The 20935-nt window shown below is 36.7% G+C and overlaps 1 protein-coding gene and 1 long non-coding RNA gene across 42 annotated transcripts in view; one reads left to right on the top strand and one right to left on the bottom strand.

The window, feature by feature from the left end:
• LOC121787368 (nodulin homeobox-like) overlaps nucleotides 1-20935 on the top strand; it is a 33928-nt gene that overhangs the window by 9199 nt on the left and 3794 nt on the right. For 22 of the 40 annotated variants that reach the window (XR_006047380.1, XR_006047366.1, XR_006047387.1 and 19 more), the window contains 4 exons: nucleotides 1169-1560; nucleotides 1738-2081; nucleotides 2501-2641; nucleotides 3151-3422. The exons of 1 other annotated variant lie outside the window; for it this stretch is intronic. Coding sequence is in view for 1 of the 39 variants with exons in the window: in XM_042186083.1 (XP_042042017.1) it covers nucleotides 1860-1884; nucleotides 2005-2081; nucleotides 2501-2641; nucleotides 3151-3252 (345 nt within the window). In the remaining 38 variants the exon portion in view is untranslated. Of the gene's footprint in view, nucleotides 1-244; nucleotides 313-546; nucleotides 598-1168; nucleotides 1561-1737; nucleotides 2082-2500; nucleotides 2642-2889; nucleotides 2924-3150; nucleotides 3423-20935 lie in introns of those variants that run through there. 17 more of the 40 variants (XR_006047365.1, XR_006047368.1, XR_006047364.1 and 14 more) reach the window with 14 other exon arrangements.
• Nucleotides 13161-18267, bottom strand: LOC121787379. Of its 2 annotated transcripts, XR_006047479.1 has the most exons (4): nucleotides 17887-18267; nucleotides 14942-15057; nucleotides 13653-14658; nucleotides 13161-13476 (listed from the first exon to the last, which is right to left on the bottom strand). It is a non-coding gene; the product is annotated as an uncharacterized LOC121787379 (long non-coding RNA). The 2 variants fall into 2 exon arrangements; XR_006047478.1 differs by lacking the exon at nucleotides 17887-18267 and having other exon boundaries at nucleotides 14942-15753.

The following is a 20935-nucleotide window of genomic DNA, read 5'->3' on the forward strand; positions in this document are numbered from 1 at the left end:
TGCATTTTGTAGATAGGCAATCTTCTTTGTAGGTTATTTATAATTCAGTTTGTGTCCCGGATCGTTCGTGTTGCATCTGAGAAACAATTAGTCCATGTAAAACCTCTCATGCTTAACCTATGGATATCATTCAAACCTTTTTCCATAAAATGTTAAGTGCATCTGTTTTTGGGGCTTAGTAGAAATGATATTTACCTTAGCACATATATATTTTATCACTAACCATTTTTTATATTACCTTTAGGACTAGCTTCCTGTATTGGACTCTAAGCCCAGATGAAAAAAAGAGTAGCCCAACGCTACATTTTCTCTGTAAGAGATCATCTCATGTATCTTTTCTTGTGATGTTGTAATTACCTATTCTAGTGATGTAAGACAAAACTTATACTTGATAAAGGAAAACGAAGGATTTTTTTTATGATATAAAATGTTTACTTCCTTTTACTTAATATTTGAAAATCATGTAAATAAAAAACCATGTTTAAATAACACTTAATTTGTTCAGGGTCTTACATGATATGCAAATGATTTTACACTGTTTTGTAGGGAATATGCGTCCTAAAAAGGAGTTTTAATGCAGAAAAGGAAGGTACGAAGGTAAGACTATCTTGTAAAGATGATAGGAAAGATGGCAGTATATATTTAAAGAAAACAATGTAATCGATCAATCATATAAGGTGTAGCTTGTTGCATCTACAGTGGCAGGGTGACTGCAAAAGTTATATAGGCCCATGTAGGAAAATCTAATTAATAATTTGAATTACATATTGGGGAAGTTTCCTTCATTACTTTATTTTGCAAACAATTTTCGTGCAGTAAATAATTTAATTACAATGTATGGACTATAGCCTACTCTGATTTCTGTATATTTTATCTGTAGACTTGATTTGTTTGGTCAAGTTCCTCAACACTTTAATTTGACTTAACATCTCTTATATGTCAATTAGGTAGTTTTATACATAGTCTACTGTGTTTGAGTTTGTTATCTTTATTGGTCCGTTTGATGATATGCTTGATACAACAAATTCTGGGTTACTGATTGAACATGAGAACTGATAAATAGTGTTGTAAAGTACTCTTCAACCTAACTATGTTAGTTGTAATGTTTTCCTGTTCTAAAATATTCAGCCTGCCTAATGTTTATCCTTCGTGAATGCTTCTGCTTCAGGATCAGTCATTAAGCATCAGCTTGTTACTCACCTTATGCTGGGCATTGCTTTACGAGCTGTTTTAGATACTTTGAGGAAGCCTGAAGATTCAAAAGTTTGTTCCTTCCTAGGTTATCAGTTAATGTTATTATTGTGAATTTCAGTCTGGCCATGACTTTATGACATTCAGATGATTTTCTTTGGGACTAAGGCATTGGAGCAGTTTGTGGACCGTCTCATTGGGTGGCCACAGTACCGCAATCATATCCTGCACTTTGTAGCATTTATAGAGAGGGCACTTAATAAGATTTTAGCTTCTCATACTGAACCTGATGTTGGCCATAGTGTCTATATTGATCACCGACTTGGACTTATTCAATCTTCTGATCCACATATGGAGGTATTAAGCATAGTAAGTTATCTTCCTGTTAAGTAGTTGAACCTGCATATGTGAATTAGCTTATTACAAGTTCTATTAATAGCACTTATATCCCACTAGTTAACTAAAATTCACACTTTGTTTCTGATTACTTTCTCTTTTTTCCTTTTCCCCTTTTGTTTCTTCCCTGTGACCTGTTTATTAATTCAGGAGTTGTGTGGCAATGGAGGCGTTCTGTTCTTATTCTGGTCAGGCCGTCATGGACTTAAAGTTATCGGGCTCAAACAATATTTCCTCATACATGGATGCTATCTCTTTGAATAAGTGGATATATGTCTTTGAATATTACAACTGCTGGTGAAGTTAGCACACCATTAAAATTTTATGTGCTTGTGCTTGGTGTGGTTGTGTGAACAGCCCCTTATTTTTTAAAGTAAATCTGATTTTTTCCGTTGTTGCTTTTGCACTTTTGTGAAGCTGAAAGTGTATCCTACCTAGATGAGGTGGCCAGCAACACAGCAACTCAGGATATAGCAAAGTTTGTTGGACTCGAGGTATTCTAAAATCAAAGCATCATGCAGTTTCTGTTACAACTTTGATAGATATACATGTTTCATTGCATTTATAATAGAAAAAGAATTCCCAGACCCTTTAGATCTATTGTTACAATTACATTGAAAAACCAGCAAGTTTTGTACACTGAAAAGGAAACTAAAATAATCTTAAATGTGGTGCCGAAATTTTACACATCGAGAAAACCCAAATATGACACATTTCAAACTTTTTCTTGTGATTTTAACTGCCTATTATAATCCTAGTTTGTAGTATTACTCAGTCGCAATCCGGTCTGTAACGAATGTTTATAGTATTTCCTATACAATAAGCATTGCAATATCGGCCTCCAATACATATGCAGTTGTCAATTTGTCATTTTGTCTTACTTGGTGGTATCATGGGCATTTGTTTTGTATAGGTTCTTGCGTTGCTAAAAAATTTGTTTAATGCTCCCTCTGAGGCAAGCTACCCGAAGGGGCAACTGGAACTTAATGCAATGCGCTTGGCAGATGTCTTCTCAGATGATTCAAATTTTAGGTCATTCATCATGATAAACTTTGTAAGCTTTCCATCAGTACAACTAATTTTAAAATTTTAGAGTGCTATGGATTCCGTGCCATGGTTTCTTTGCTATTCATGATTGAAGGTCGAAAAGACTCGAAGCATGACATCTGAGTTTCTTAGAAAATGTCTTTGCCTATTTGAACACACCAATGATGTGCTTGAAGATATTTTTTTGATCAAATTGCTGGTTTTAACAAATGGATATTAATTTTATGAAAGTAAATTGATACACTTTAGTTGCAGGAGTTTTGAATGAAGATGATGTATAACTGTTGAGGTAATTTGAATGTATGCCTTCCTTCCATGCAGAAACTAGGCATTAGTTATGTGTTCATGTCCTATCGTTCTTAGTTTGCAATTTAGGTAATGAAACAGTCTAGCTCATTGTCACTATGCTGCTTCTTACACTTTTTTTTCTTTAACAAATCTGCTTCACTCACCACATTTATTCATCATATTTGTTGTCTTCTTGCAGACTTTAATGAAGTTTGTTTCTTGTTGCAGGAGCTTGGAAAGGAGTGGACAGAACAACTAGCTTCCTATATTGGACTCTCAAACCAAATGAAATGCGTGTATTTGGTGTATAGTGTGTGGATCTGTTTATAGTGTTTGTAATATATGTATAATGTGTGTAGTGCATGTGTTTTCTTAGCATGCAGTGTGTGTGTTGTGTTTTTGCATTTGAAGTGCATGTATTTCATGTGTATGTGTATGTATATGTAGTATGTGTATTTTGTGGATACTATGTGCAGTCTATATGCTTGGTAAATTTTATTTCTTGAAGTGTGTTTACTGGGTGCAATGATGAATGTAGTGTATGAAGTATGTATATTTTGTGTAGTGTAGTGTATGTGCAGTGCGTGAAGTATGTATATTTTGTCTATAGTGTGTGTAAAGTGTGTTAATTTTTTTAATAGTGTGTAGTATGTTTATTTTATGTATGTGTGCAGTGTATATTGTCTCTATTTTGTGCACAGTGTGTGTATTAAAGGCTAGAATGTAATGCGTATAGTCTATAATTTTATTTTGAATATATAATGTGCATTGTGTATTGTGTGTATTTTGTATAATATATGTATTATGTGTAATGTATGTAGTGTATGTGGTGTGTATTTCGTGTGTAGTGTGTAACTTGTAATTTGTAGTGTGTGTATTGTATGTAGTGTTTGTGTTTTGTGTACGGCGTACTGTGATTTTGTGTTTGTGGATGAAGTATGTGTATTCTTTGTTAGTTTTAATAGTATGTGCAATGTGTGTGTTTGCCGTGTGTATTTTGTTTATAGTGTGTGCAATGTGTGTAGTATGTGTCGCCTGTGTATACCAAATCTAGTGTGTGTTCTTTGTGTATAGTGTGTGAAGCGCAATATCTGTATTTTGTGAATATTGTATGCAATGCAAATATTTTGTGTATAGTATGTGCAAAACATATATATTTTGTGTATTGTGTGCAATGTAAATGTTTTGTGTACAATGTGTGCAAAACATATGTATTTTGTGTAGTGCATGTAGTATGTAGTGTGTGTAGAGTGTGTATTATATGTATCTTGTGTATATGTGTGCAATGTGTGTATTTTGTGTATAGTGTGAGTATTGTGTTTATGGTGTGTGTAATTTGTGTTGGTATAATGTATATTTTGTTTTTGTATAGTATATAGTGTGTATAGTGTGTGCTTTTTATGTATATGTATGTATATTTTGTGTATGTATTTGTGTATCTTGTGTATAGTGTGTAGTATGTGCAGCGCGTGTATACTGAGTGTAGTGTGTGAAGCGCAATGTTTGTATTTTGCGTATATTGTGTGCAATGCATATATTTTGTGTATGATGTGTGTATTTGTGTATATCGTGTAGTGTGTATTTTGTGTATAGTGTGTGTACTGCATATTGCGTGTATTTTGTGTACTGTGTAGCGTATGTATTTGGTAACACAACATGAGTGTGTATTTAGTGTACAGTGTATGAACTATGTGTATTTTGTATTTATGTGTGTATGAAGTGTGTAGTGTATGGGTTTATGTAGTGTGGAGTGTGAATGTTGTGGTTTAGCACAATGTCTGTATTACGAATATAGTTTGTATTTTGTCAAATGTAAATAGTGTATTTTTTTTTTAACATAGTGTGTGTATTTTTTGAATGCCTGTTAGTGTGTATTTAGTGTATAGTGTATGAATTATGTATATTTTGTGTATAGTATACGAACTTTGTATTTTGTGCTTCTTTATGAACTGAGTTTATTTTGTATTAGTATTTGTAGTGTGTGCAATGTGTGTTTGTGTATTTGTAGTGTGTGTATTTTGTCACACAATGTGTTTATTTTACGTGTGAGTTTGTATTTAGTGTATAGTGTATGAATTGTGTATATTTTTTGTATATTGTATGAACTGTGTATTTTGTGCTTATGTGTGAAGTGAGTGTATTCTGTATTTGTATTTGTAGTTTTTGCAATGTGTGTATTTGCAGTGCATGTATTTTGTTTTTGTGTGTGTTTTTGAATCTGTAGTGTGTGTATGTATAGTCTATGTTTGTAGTGTGTATAATGTGTGTAGTGGTTGTGTTTTACGAAGTGTGCTGTGTGAGTATTGTGTGTTAGCGTGCGTTTAGCACAATTTGAGTATGTAGAATATAGTTTGTATTGTGTCCAATGTTTGTAGTGTATGTGTTTTATGTAGTGTGCACTGTGAGTATTGTATGTATTTAGTACAACATCTGTATTTCGAATATAGTTTGTATTGTGTCCAATGTATATAGTGTATGTATTTTGTAACATGGTGTGTGTATTTTACATATGCGTGTGAGTGTGTATTTAGTGTATAGTGTATGAATTATGTATATTTTGTGTATAGTATACGAACTGTGTGTATTTTGTGTGTATTTTGTGCTTCTATATGAACTGAGTGTATTTTGTATTAGTATTTGTAGTGTGTGCAATGTGTGTATATGTATTTGCAGTGTATGTATTTTGTTTTTGTGTGCGCTTTTGAATTTGTAGTGTGTGTATTTTGTGTATGTATGTGATTATTGTGTGTGTTTAGTACAATGTTTGCATTTTGAATATAGTTTGTAATGTGTATAGTGTACTAACTGCGTGTGTTTTGTGCTTATGTGTGAAGTGAGTGTACTTTGTATAAGTATTTGTAGTTTTTGCAATGTGTATTTGTAGTGCATGTATTTTGTTTTTGTGTGTTTTTTGAATATGTACTGTTTGTATTTTGTGTATAGTCTATGAATTCTGTGTAATCTGTTTGTGTGTTTGTAGTGCATGTATTTTTTGTATGTTTGTAGTGTGTAGTGTGTGTTTTACGTAGACTACTTTGTGAGTATTGTGTAGTGTATTTGTTTTACGTAATGTGTGTAGTGTATGTGTTTCATAAAATATTATAGTTCATAATTTAATTTATTACATCATAAAAATATATTGAAATTTGATATATAATATATAAATAATAATTGAGTTTGCTGTTTCAATTTTAAAATTTTATAATTTACATTTTAATTTTTTACTTTATAAATTTGTAATTTCTAAATTTTTAAAATTTTGTAATATTACAGTCGAATATATAATATTAGAAAAATATTTAAAACCACAAAAATAGTACCAAAATATATTAATCGATTATGGTTTATGTAATATTTTTTTATAGATATTTTAATGTAATTTAGTTAGACATTTCGAACATACAACATTTATTTATTGGGGAGTACTATGGTGCCACCATATATAGAGTAACACCATACCACCAATATAGTCCACTAGATCTGGAAATCCAATGCTCATGATTAAATCTCGCACACAGAGTAAATGTTGTTGTCTAATGGATTAGGAATTGTTGTCGAGGCTAATTTAGTCATTTCGAAAAATTTAAAGTTGAATCAAATTTGAAACACCCAAAATTTTGGGGGGTTAATTCTTGCGTATCAATTTGAGAAAATAGTAGGACTCTCACCCAACTCCACCATTAATCTCCATCGACCCCTATCTCTCTCCAATCCTCCTCTTTTTTGAAAACCCTCAATCTTTTTCAGACTCTTTCTCTCTCCCCTCAATCCTCCTCTACACCGTGCGTCGGCGATCTCAAACCACGGCTCCCTCGTGCAACAACTTAAATCGGGATTTCGAATTGCTTCTACACCACGATTTCAGTTCGACTCTACACTTTTTTCGGCAACAAGGTAATTTGACTGGAATTGTTTGCAATTTGACCGGACTTCCTTTTGGAATGTTACTATGCATGCAGATTAGTGTGTGTGTTTCCGTATTTATCAATTTTTATTCACGTTTGCTTGATTTTTTCATGGTTGCAATGCGATTGAAGTACAATTCCTCCGATATTTGGTCTGTTTAATGTTGATCGGTGTTTTCTGAAAGATTTGTTGTATAAATATGACGTTTGGACTCAATTCTTGACGATTTGCGTAGATGTTTTTGCAAACCAAGATTCGCGCTAGATTGGTAGTCGATTGGTTGCTTTATTGTATCCGCTGTATATTTTTTGAATGTTGCTTGTTTGGTTGTTGCTTGCTTGCTTTATTGTTTCCGCTATATTGTTGTATGATTTGCTATACGTTTCCATAGTGTTTTGGTTTGATGTACTGTATTGATTTGGTTGGTTGTTGCTTGCTTGCTTTATTGTTTCCGCTGCATTGACTTTATTGATTTGATATACTTCTATTGCAGTATTGCTAGTTATACATTGCAGTGCGTCATTTACAATATTGCAGTATTGTTTATCACCAAATATTGCAGTGCTCATTTACAACATTGCAGTGCATCATTATACCCTATCTTGCATTCATGTGTATTGTGATGAACATCTTCGAATTCTAGTTTCATATATAGTATTGTTACAAATTTGTTTAGTTGCCTTCCAAAAATGTACTACTGAGTTGTGCTGGTTATATATGTGATACTGATATTGCAGAATTGTTGGTTATATATTGATGTGCATCATTTACAATATAGCAGTATTGTTTATCAACAAATATTGCAATGCATCAATTGCAATATTGCATTGCATCGTGTGTATTATAATGTGCATCATTGGTTGAATGATTGTTATTATTGTATATAAAGTACGTGATAGCATTTTCGGCTATTTCCAGCTATCTCTACATCAGCCACCTCGCTGCCACCCCATCGCACGACGGATCATCGCATCACGCTGCTACCGTGATCGGAACCAGTGTCGGTCCGACCCTATCGTTATAACCACACACAAAAGGAAGAAATGGAGAAGTTGGTATGGCGATTATACCGCATGGATTAAACAGCCGAGTCCGACCCTATCGTTATAACCGCAGGGATTATATAGCCGAGTACAGGCCAGTCCAGTACTCTTACTCAGGAAAAAAGATGAGTCCTGGCGATTTGTGTTGATTATTGCTAACTTAATAAAATGACCGTGCCAAACAAGTATCCCATCCCGGTGATCCAAGGATGAATTACACGGTTCACAGTGGTTTAGTAAACTCGATCTCCGTGCCGGCTATCATCAGATTCGTGTGGCTCCATCAGATGTGGCTAAGACTGCCTTCCGTACCCATTCAGGCCACTATGAATTCCTTGTTATGCCGTTCGGATAGACGGACACACCAACCACATTTCAGAGCCTCATGAACGATTTTTTTCGACCATTTCTTCGAAAGTTTGTTCTAGTCTTTTTTTATGATATCCTCGTCTACAGCCATACGTGGGAAGAACATATTGGTCATCTCCATCAAGTTTTTCAGCTGCTGTATGATATGCCCCGATACTTAATCTAAAGAAATGCATTTTGGGGAGTCAACATGTAAAATATCTGGGGCATATTGTGTCATTCGAGGGAGTACGTATGGATCCTATGAAGATAGCTGTTATCATGCGTTGGCTGACTCCATCAACAGTGCGCGGCATTAGAGGATTCCTCAGCTTAACCAGCTATTAACGCAGTTTCATTCGTGACTATGGTAAAATTGTTGCACCTCTCACAACCTTGTTAAAGAAACCCGATGGCAAGAAGTTTCAGTGGACGAAGGAGGCAGATGAAGCTTTTCAAAATCTCAAGCTTGCTCTCACCAAAGCTCCCTTGCTCTGAATGCTAGATTTTTCAAAAGATTTCATTGTGGAATGTAATGCCTCGGGGCATGGTTTTGGCACTGTTCTGATGCAAGAGAACCAACCCGTTGCCTACTTTAGCAAGACAATCTCTCTACACCTTCTCTCCAAATCTGCCTATGAAAAAGAAATGATGGCCCTCGTGCGCGCTATCCAACATTGGAGACCATATCTCCTAGGTCGCCATGCTGGGGCTTATCGCACCTATCGCCGACTTGTTGCTAATGTGTATTGTCCTGGTATGGTCAAGAATTGTTAGAGCATTAGCAATGGGGCGCCCTAAGGCGCGCCCTATGCACCGCCACGTCATCTTTTTTGTCCTCCTACCCTTCCACCTGCAGTGGGGCGCCCTATAGGTTTTACTATTGTTTAGTTAATTAATTTAAATATTTTCAAAATATATAATGCAAACTAATTAAAAAACACAATGATTAAATAAAAACCGACGAAGACTGCATTGATTAAACAAAAGTTACACGATTCAAGTTGGCTAATCTACGAAATTCCCAACTTCCGGCGCAGCTCATCGATCAACCCCCGGAGGTATTTGGCTTTGGTGGGGTCCGTACATTTCTCGAGGGCCTTGTGCGTCTGCAACAGCGTCCGCGCCATCGAGGCTGTTGTCAACTCCACATAGGCGGCGACCGTCAGGCTTGGGGTCGGGATCGGGATCGAGACCGGGATCGGCGATAGGGCGGCGGCGGTCGAGGATGATGTCGTCGTCGCCGTCGCCTTCCCCTTGTTCTTCGCAGCCTTGACGCCTATGGGACGCCGGGAGGACATCGGTGTGCCGGAACTCTCATCCTCCGCGTACGTCCGGTTGAGGTCCACCAGACGAGTTCTGCTTTCGCTGCTCATGTAACCACCAGCTTCGATCGTCTTCGTCCTCTTTGTCGCACCGGTGTGCAGAATCCCGCCTTGGAATTTCTGCTTGTCCCTCAAGAGCGCCCAGATGTTGAAATGCTTGAAGTCGCCGTACATGGACTGGTACGACTACAACGCTCTATCGCGCACATCGCTCAAGCTCTCGCCGCTTCCCTGCTCCCTCGAGCACTTCTCGTACTCCGCCGCGAACAGGTTGACTTGCTTCTTCACCTGGTCCCAGTGCTTGCGGAGCTGCTCCCTATGACGCTTGTACGCGATCGACGACTTCGCCTCATTATAGCGCTCGGCGATGCGCTCCCAGTACGCAAGCTGATTCTGGTTGTTCGCGAATACCGGGTCCTCCGAAATAACCACCCAACACCTCGCCAAGACGAGGGTTTCATCCGGTTGGTAGTTCGTCATCCCTAGGGCGTACTCTTCATTCGTTTCCGGAGGTGGCACCTTGTACGCTCGGTGCCGGATCCGCTTCTTTCTGGCAGGGGCGGCAGGGGCGGATGGGGCGACGGGTCGGGTTGGAGACGGATCCATGTCAGACAAACCGTACAAATTCGTACTTAATTTGGGATAGTACTGCGCGTTGGCGTCGAACGACCGATATTCGTCGGGTTCTGTACCCGGCCAACGTGCATCACCCCCAAACATCAGACTATTGAGACTTGAATCCATTTCGTAGTAAATGTGAGTTTCGAGAGTGGAATGGTGAAATGAAATGTTACAAATGAAGGTGGGGTAGGGGGTATTTAAACAAAATTTTCGAATCTAGCATTAAAAAAAATAAAAAATGCGTGCCATCGGGCGCGCCATCGTCTGCGTCGCCCACAAAGGCGCTCGATGGCCTATCGGGCGCGCTTCTACCGCGGACGAAGCATAGGGCGTGGGCTTAGGGCGTTGCGTCGTCCGGGCACCCACAATGGTGCCCGATGGCGCACCCGAGAACGATGGCACGCATCAAATTCGTTGCAGCTTGTGCAATCTGCCAAAAGAACAAGTATGACACACGCGCCCATGCTGGCCTGCTTACACTATTGCCGATCCCTTCAAGGATTTGGGATGACATCAGCATGGATTTTATAACGGGGTTGCCCAGGACGTGTGGACTGCGTGTTGGTCGTTGTAGATAGGTTCTCAAAATTCTTTACAGCTCGTCAAGTTGCTGATCTCTTCACTAGAGAAATTGTGCGGCTGCACGGACTGCCCACTTCTATTGTATTAGATCGAGATTCGATTTTTCTCAGTTCATTTTGGCAAGAATTATTTCGATTCTCTAGCACTTCACTCCAGATGAGTTCCGCCTATCATCCCGAATTGATGGACAAACTGAAGTCCTCAACCGTTGTCTGGAGACATACTTACACTGCTTCTCTTCAGAGCGGCGTAAACAATGGAGCAAATGGCTTGCATGGGTTGAATATTGCTATAATACTAGCTTTCAAACGGCTGCCCATACTACTCCTTTCGAAGTGGTGTATGGTCGTCCTCCCCCCACTATTCAAAGCTTTCTGCCAGGAAAGGTCAGAGTTAATGCTGTTGCAGAAGATCTGCGTGTACGTGATGAGTTGTTAGCTCACCTACGTTTTCATCTTGAGAGAGCACAACAGAAAATGCTACGTTTAGCAAACAGACATCGCCACCACGAAGAATTTGATGGTGGAGATCTGGTCTATCTCAAGTTCCGGCCATATCGCCAGTCGACGTTGTTTTGCTCAAAGAATCATAAGCTTGCACCACGCTACTTCGGTCCCTTTAATGTGGTGGGGAGAGTGACAACTACCTCCTGAGTCTCACATTCACCCAGTTTTCCATGTCTCCCTTCTTAAGAAAGCTATTGGGGCGACTGTTGCTGAACTATCTCTCCTTGAGGATCTCTTGTGTGTGGATCCACCTTATTTACCAGAGCTGGTCCTGGATCGTCGTTCAGTTATGAGGGACGGTGTCTCAGTTGCTCAAGTGTTAGTGCAATGGGTCGGATTATCAGCGGATGAGGCAACATGGGTGGATGAAGAGGATATGCGATGGAAGGTCTACACACGTGGACCACAACAGGTGGCGAATTATAATCAGTAGCCAAATCAGCAAGAATTAAGGAGATTATGATAATTGCTGGAATTAAGGAGTTCGTTGTGAAGAGGATTGAAGATATCAGGATCAAGATTTGCTAATTGAGACATGCACAGATATTGGCTAATTACAACTATTATTTCCCTTTAATAACTCTCATCATTATCTATTACTCCCTCTGTCCCATAGTAGATGTCACAGTTTCCTTTGTCCCACAAAAGATGTACATTTCCTCTTTTGGAAAAAGTTCCCTCTCACATCAATTATAAAATTATATTTTTTCTCACCACTTAACACACAAAATAACATCTCCTAAAATCTTGTGTCATCTCCAAGTATGACATATACTATGGGACGGAGGGAGTATTATATTATAATAATGATATGATTGATTGCTTAGCTTATTTACTCTCTTGTAAACTCCTATAAAAAGGAGAGTCTTGGAGATTAGGAAAGCATCCAGAGAGATCATTGTTAGGCGGTGAGAACCGTGGCCTCAAGGAGGAGTTTTCCATCTCTTTTTCCCTTCCAATAAAACGAGAGTCATTTCTATCAGTTCCTTGATTTATTATTTGAAATCCTTAAATCCCTGTTTTGCCTTTCACTCTATAACAATACCCATATTGCATTGCATCATTTACAATATTACAATATTGTTTATCACCAAATATTGCAATGCATCCTGTGTATTGTAATGTGCATCATTAGTTGAATGATTGCTAGTATTGCATGTGTAATACCCATATTTCATTCCATGATAGTAAGTTTTGCAAACTTAAGTGCATATATTTGCAGTTTTGTCGGGCATACCATTATGAGCGTATTCAAGTTTCTAACTTGTGTATTGCATTCTACCAAACTAAATCTTGCAGTTTCGTGTTATGGGATTTGCATTTCACATCATATGGAGACATACATGGACATGAATTTCAACGAATGGAAATGCGACCTAACAAACAAGAAATCTAAGTCCTAGCTCCTTCGTGGAAAATACTGTACAACACTTCGAGAATGGGACAAAGAAGGGACCGATAGATGTTGACAAGATGGTCACGGACTACCACAAACTGTGACCAATTATTGAACTTTTGTCTTCTTCAAACATGATTTTGTTTCTGAATTGTTTTTTTTTTGTGTAGATGATTTGACTGATGTTTTGATTTGGTGACTACTTGTACTTAAAACAAGACGATTTTATTTTGGTGTAGCTAATGTTGGTGACGTAATTTGAATGTTCTTTGTTGCATACTTGTTTGATGGCATATAATTCTATGATTTTTGGAAACCTTAAGATGAAATACTTTCTTTTTGTACTGCAATATGTGAAGCATTGCAGTGCAATTACGACGCTTGAAAAATTCAACCATTTAGGAAGCAATAAACAATTAATGGGAATGTAATCTCGGACCAATAGTATATAACTACCAATTAATAGTATTGTATTGTTCAAGTACTAATGTAATTGACCGAAGACAACAAATCACAAAGCAATAGTAAGCAATACTGCGAGAACAAATCTGCAATCGTTCAATAAACTAATCATGAACAAATTCAATAAAGTAATATTGATGGACTTAAACTGCAAGCTGGTAAGTTAAAAATAAATATGACCACAATGTTCAAGTACTTCGAAACGAATTAACACAATCTTCAAGTATTTCGAAACGAACTATCGTCTGCCACAATTTCTAGAGTCATGGGGACACATTTTCCACACCGACGCAATGGTTTGGTCATCAACTTCACGACCTTCTTCTTCATGGACACCGATTGGCTTGCAGAACTGCTTCTCGAACCTACAATTGAGAGCAATTAACCATATGGTGGACTGCAATATGTACCACATAATGCAAAAATCTAGTAAAAACTAAGTATGGCCATAAGAACTTAATACAAAACGAATCAAAATGAATTTGAACTCCCCACATCCCATCAAATTATACATATGTTGCAGAGTCCACAAAACTCCCACCTCAGAGACAACAAGATCAAATTAGGCTCAAAGAAGGAGCTGCATAACAAATCTATGAGAGAAACTCCATGATCATGATGGAGTTGCATAGAAAAGAGAAAGATATTCTGGGAGAGAAAACTTGAATCTTATTGAATGAATTCCAATACATACAAGGCACCTTATATATGATCGGTGCGCGGTGCATATACAACGAAAAGCACAGGATGAAAGCTCTATAACTAATTAACTACTCAACTGAATAACTACCAAAACCGCTGGCACTTCTTTATCTTCACACTTGAGCTCGATCTTCTTCCATCATCTCGAGCTAGCTGTGTGAACTATTCTAATCGGCCCCCTCAAGATGGAGTATAGACACTCTTGAAATATATCTTGAACAATAGAGTGTTAAAGGGAGCAACAACCAAAGGCTTAGTGAAAATGTCAGCTAGCTGTAGATTGTTGTGAACATGGACGATTTTGATCACTCCTTCAATTATCTTGTCACGCACGGTGTGACAATCAATTTCAATATGCTTCATGCGCTCTTGAAACACAGGGTTTGTGCTAATGTGCACGGCCGCTTGGCTATCACAATAAAGAGGCACCGAATTCTTTACTTCTAAACCAAAATCCTTGAGTAAAGCTATAATCCACACAACTTCACAGCAAGCAAGAGCCATTGCTCTATATTCAGCCTCGGCTGAGGATCTTGACACAGTGTGTTGCTTCTTTGATCTCCATGAGATCAGGGATGTGCCGAGGAACAAGCAGAATCCGGAGATAGATCTTCTAGTGTCCGGACAACCGGCCCAATCAGCATAAGAGAATGCTCAAGGAGGGATCTGCCCGAGCTGAATAAAAAAGATCATGGCCCATTGTGCCCTTCAAATATCTGCGAACACGTTCACCAGCAAGCATGTGATCTGCGCATAGCTTTGATAGGTACTGACTGAGCTTGTTCACAACAAAGGTGATGTCAGGGCGTGTGATACAAAGATAGACAAGGCGACCTATCAATCTCCTTTAAGCAGTTGGATCAGCAAAGTTGGATCATTACTAAAAGTAGTAAAAATAAATGAGACACTAAATTTTGGACGGACGAAAAGGAAAACTTGTGACACTCAATCTGATGGTGTTGACAGCGGAAGCACAAATAAATCAGAGAATTAGATCTATTTAGCATATTATTTAGACAAATTCTATTCGCGCAATTATCACATGTATCATGCTCAAAACTTGAATTAAAACATCCTCTTAATTAATTGAAACCTAAAACATGCTTTTCTACGGAGACGGAATTATACCTTCTTGATTCTCCAAAGAATCGAAGATGGCTTGCTACTTCTCTACGTGACGATCTTCAATACTTGACCACAAATCTTCTGACTGGTTCCTCAACTGTATTTCGATACCAGGTGGGCTGATCATATCAAAATACCAAGACTTAAATAAAGAAGACAAAACTCCCACACAAAGTAGGAAAGGGAGAAATTCCAACTCCTTCAGAGAGAGGGGGACGAAAATTTCAGCAAAAATAATAAACTTATTCTTATGTCTATCATTTATTCTACTATTTATATTAAGTTACATATTGGGCTAAGTCAGGGATCTATGGAGGTTGGATGTATGGAGGTTGGATGTGGCCACACCCAATTAGCTCTTCTAATTAAATTGAACCCACAATTTAATTCAAGTTTATATTAGAATATTATTATCAGCAACTAAATAATAATATTGTATTACCCATCCAAATCCAAAATTACAAGTAATCTGGGTTTCCACTTTTAAAAGGTTATTATCCGCGCTTAAGATATAAATGTCAATTAATTAATTAATGTCTACTATAGACTTAATTAATTAATATCTTTTTAATTCCAACAGTGGACTTCAGGAAACATTTTTTTATTATTCATAGAATAATTAAAATTCCAACTAGCTAGGTTCCGAATAATAAAACGAGCTCCACTTGAGGACATTATTAAACCAGACTCACCAGACGCACGTTCCAATATAATAGCAATCCTAGCACCGCTAGATATTAATCAACACTACCCAAAATATCATGATTATTGGGTTGCGAAAACCCGCACCATTTGATAAATCAAAGTAATGCATAATCAATAACGAATGTTCAATGCTAAATATATTGATTAAGAAATGATTATTTATCAAGACCCCGTCTTTAGTAGATAGCATAAAGACATGTCTTGCTATTAGATCCGTTCAGTGCTATACCACACCAATATCATCTGATTTCGGTAAAGCTTAGAAATATGCAGACTGGCATTGCAGCCTTTCGCGATAGGTAATCAAAGCCTATCTGGGTTGTGAAATTATGCTTTTCCTTTGTTTTAGAACTGACTGTGTTACCTTAAAGTGGACGACGCTGATAAGGCTCATTTCATGCATCGGTTTAAGGGTAAAATGTACGCTGCTTGATCGGTTTATCGCGTAAAACAAGTGTTAAATGTGCAGGAATGCCGCTTGACCAAGGCAGCAAGGCCAAACTGATCAAGCAAGTACAAAAGGCGATAAAAGGCCAAGAATCGGGGGAGGTTACTATGCAAAGTGGTTTAAACGTAGCTATCAAAAGAATAGGGCAAATGACCGTTCACCGATCTACCGTTAGGCAATGTTTAGAGAAAAATGTTGAATTATCACGTTATTTAGTTTACTTGGGCCACAAAGTGAACATTTGCTCAGATGTGTGGACTGATTGTTTTAACCGGCATTCATACATGGGCATTACGGTTCACTTTGTGGACAATAGTTGGACTTTAAACAAGCGTTTAATAGGTTTTAGAGAATTTGAAACTCCACACACTGCACCCGAAATTGCTTCTTTGATTATACAAGTTTTTAATGAGTTCAATTATGCAACAAGATATTTTCTATTGGTTTTGATAATGCAACTGCAAACACCGCAAGTATTAGCGATTTGATTGCGGCTTGTGCTCCGGTAATTGGAGGTAAGTATTTTCATCAAAGATGCATATGTCATATTTTAAATTTATGTGTACAAGATGCGCTTGAATTATGGCAAAAGCATGTTAGTCCTATTAGAAGTGCAGTTAGATTAATCCATCAAAAGCTGGCTATTGGCAAAGCATGGAAGAAATATTTCCATCAAAAGAATGTTAGATATACGAATTTTACTATGGATGTGTCTCATAGATGGAATTCGACATATGATTGTCTGAATTCTACTTTGACGCATGAAGATTCTTTATATGATTTTTATAGAACCTATCTCGTTCATGATTTATATCTTTCACATAGTTGTTGGGAATATAGCGTGGCTTTATTTAATTTGTTCAAATATTTCAAAAATGCTACTGTCGAATTATCGGGTGTTTATTACTGTACTGCTGTTCGTGTTTTAGAGCGTTGCATGTATATATCACTTGGTTTTAAAACTGCAATGAAAAATGCTTCCTCTTCACCTGAATTAAGGTGTGTTTTATATTATATGATTGAAAAATGGCTTAAGTATTTCAGTGAGATTCCAACCGTGTTTTTTATTGCAAAGGTATTGGATCCAAAATGGAAATTAGCCGGTACCTCTAGGATTTTAGATTTTTATTATAACAATTTGAGTTCTATTGATCTTGGCCCCCTTCAAGCATTCCAATCTGATACCAGTGACGAATTTGGAGTAGACCTCTCAGAAACATTTCAAATAACCCGCCCGGACCGGTCCATTATCCAACAAACCCTCGAGTTTAACTTGCGCACTCTCTACACCGAATATGAAACCAAATATAACACTACCCACCAAGTCAGAAGACCCCCCCTCCTCCACAACATAACTATGGCTTCGTATTTCAAGCCGATTATGATGACCCCGACGCGCAATCCCAATTAGCCGACCTATACAGCTACAGCTTAGCTTAGATAAAGTAATGCGTAGATAGAATAGCTTAGCTTAGCTTAGATAAAGTAATGCGTAGTTAGAAAGGGGAATTAAAGAAGCGTTGCAGAACACTTGTTATCTGTCGGCGTATTCCTAAATTACCCGCCGAGATTCTTCTCGGTTTTACTTGCTTTCTTATTATCTGAAGTATTAGCTTAGTTTCAATTTCACGCTGTATTGCTCTGAATTTAGTTTAATCAAAGTTATTTCGTTTTCATCCTCGCATTTACTTTTCCGCTCTCAACTTAGCCTTTTTCCCAATTACAAAATGTAATACTCTGAATAACAATTAAAAGAAAACTTAATTAAAGGGTAAAGGGGAAAACGTAACCGGACATCGTGATTTCAGTTGTGAATGGAGCTCGGCGACGACGGAGACGCTGATGCTGACGGACGCCGGGGAATTGCAGAAGCGGCGGCGAGCGAGAACTTGGATAAGGAAGAGATGAATAAGAGATGGAAGTTGGGATTTTCCGGTTTTGTAAATTGTAGAAGATGACTGAGAGAAGTGAATTTTGATAACTATAGAGAGAGAGAGAGTTGTTTTGGGTTGATGAAGAAGACGTGTGGCTATGGCTGGGAGTATATAGGAGTATTATTTACTCCTTTTCCTTGATATACATATACATGTGTTGGTTAAGGGAGTATAGACGTGTAGAGTGAGGGAGATGGATACCCTGTTCATGTCTTTGGATGAAAAATTGAGGGAGAGAGAGACGTGAGCTGTAGAGAGAGAGAGAAAGATGTTGTTTTGAGATGAGATAAAAAAATGAGAGAGTAGTGATGTGGGAGTATCAAGTATTTGTTGATTTGACTTTTCTTTTGGACTTAATCGTATAGCTAGTTAAGTAGTACTACTAATAATGTTTGGTCCATGGGCTGATCTAGTTTATTAAATAATTGGAATTTATGATGTTGGGAATTTAAATACTTGGCCTATTTCATTTCAGTGACCATCGACAAAATAAGTGACGTTTGGGAGTTTTGTGTCTAATTGATTAACGTGATTTATTGTTTCCAAATCTGTCATTGGACTGAGTTCTAATATATGGAGTTTAGTTACAAAAGAACAAGGATAAATTGAGCGCACACACTTAGAATGCATGCATTGGTAAATTTATTTATTTTGCAAAGTCTAATTTTGCATATCATGTTATTTCAAAAAGGGTGAACTTGTGCACGTTGTTTGCGGTGGGAACGAAAAGTGATTGAGGAGTTAAGCGTTTGAGGTGGGCTTTCTTTTTAAATAAGGGCAATGCCCTAAGTATATTTTTATGTGAAAATGATATGAATATTTGTCATGCTGTGTTTTGTTTTATTATATGGAACCTATCTGATGTGGCTTTTGCCATCAATGGATAATCGAATTCGGGTCTGTCTAGGGAGAGAGTCCCTATTCAGGCTAGTGTACACCTATGGAGATCATGCGCTATCTATTCGAGTTGGCCGGTCTAGTGACTTGGAATGTGGCCACATTCCTTGTCATCAATGGATCAGATATGGTAGACAGCTATGGGAAAATGGTTGATCAGCCGAATTTTACAATGGAAATTATTTTAGTGTCTCGGGAATTTCTAAAGTTAAAACCCCGAGGTCACTCAATGGTGGCATGATAAATACTTTTTATAAAATATTTTCGGCATCAGCCCTACATTTCTTTTTAAAAATGTGCAGGTTGAGCGTGACGGGTGCGGTGAGTGTTGAGCAAGAAATTTAAGTGTTTAGAATGTGTCATGTCTTCACACGTGGCATATTCCTTCTCTCAAATGCTTCCGCTGAGTAGTTGTCCTTCTTTTGAGATCTTGTATCGCTGAGATAATATTCATTTTTGAGTTGTTGATTGTTGAGATACTCTGATTTTATTCGAGCTATTCCCAGTTGTTTCGAGCTATGGTCGAGTTGCGTTGTTTTCCCCTTTCTTCCCCACTTCTTAAATCCTCCCCTAGTCGCGATCAACCGTGTTTTCTATCCTTAGAAAATGCGGGCGTGACATAAACAACCGTTAAATGTAAAACATAACAATCATTATTACAAAAATAATCTGTTTTTTTCCTTAGAAATTAAAATAAGTGTTTGTATAGTATGCAATCACTCGAATGTGATTTCTAGTATACAAAACTCTAACACAATCATGGACGGAGGAAGTATCAGTAAAATTAGTAAGGAAAACAAAATATGTCATAATACATGATATGTCACGAAGCACTTTCTAAGGATACAAAGCTCGGTTTACCGTGACTAGGGGATGTTATGAAGCGAAAAAGAAAGGGAAAAAAATGTGCAACTTAATTGAAACTAATATCTCCCCCATGCTATGCATGGTAAATTGAAATCTTGTAAATATATATTGTTCTATTTCTGTAATTTAAAATTTGTATATTTGATACTAATAACAACTTAATTAAAGAGAAATGTTGGTATAATTGTAAGTGTGAATAAAATAAAAATATTATAAACTAAATCACAATTAATAATTCTAATCTTGATTTAGAGTAATATAAGTAACATTTTAAACCCAATTATGCAGTTTAAGTTCAAAGCATGATTATAATATTTAAAATTATAGTAATACTCAGTTAAAACAACAAAGACACATATTAAATAGAAATATTTTGATATATACTACTTACTTCAAAAAAGATATTCACATTTTAACAATGATAGTGCAATTTAATACCAAAACACCATTAATTTGAAATTATTAATATACAATTTATAATAATTATAGAAAAATATAATAACAAACTATATAACAAATAAATATTTAAAATATAATTTGCCTTCATATTTCATCAAATTCAAAAATATAATTAATTAAATTAAACAAATAAATTTATTAACATGAATCCAGTTCATCGCATGAATCCATAAGTGTTTATTACATCTATATGTTCCATAAAATCATATGTAAACTCTTCCCCAATCATGTCCTGCACTTTACTCGTCCTACAATGGCTTTTCTAATTGAAGCCTCTTCATGTTTCTTTTACGTAGGAGTATGAAAGTAGACATATACAATTGCCATTGTCACATGAATCAAAAAGATAATAATATTGATTGAGTTTGCATTCAACTATGACTTGTCATTAATATAATTCGAATTAATAAACTTTATATGCACTTACTTCAACTTTTAATATATATTTAGAATATTAATAACAAATATATGGTTCATAGAATATAATTCACTTCGTCTTCTTAAAAAACCATTCACTTCCCCATTATTATTATGATAATAACAAAAACTTTTTGACTTCTCTAAATTTATGATATGTAATCAATTATTTTAATTTATAATATCATAATGACACTTCTGTTATTTTCTTCAAAACTTCCCTTTTATATGTATAGATATAGATGACTTGGGATCAACATAAAATATATC

This window comes from Salvia splendens, chromosome 22, assembly GCF_004379255.2.
Source record: "Salvia splendens isolate huo1 chromosome 22, SspV2, whole genome shotgun sequence".
Lineage (NCBI taxonomy): Eukaryota > Viridiplantae > Streptophyta > Magnoliopsida > Lamiales > Lamiaceae > Salvia > Salvia splendens.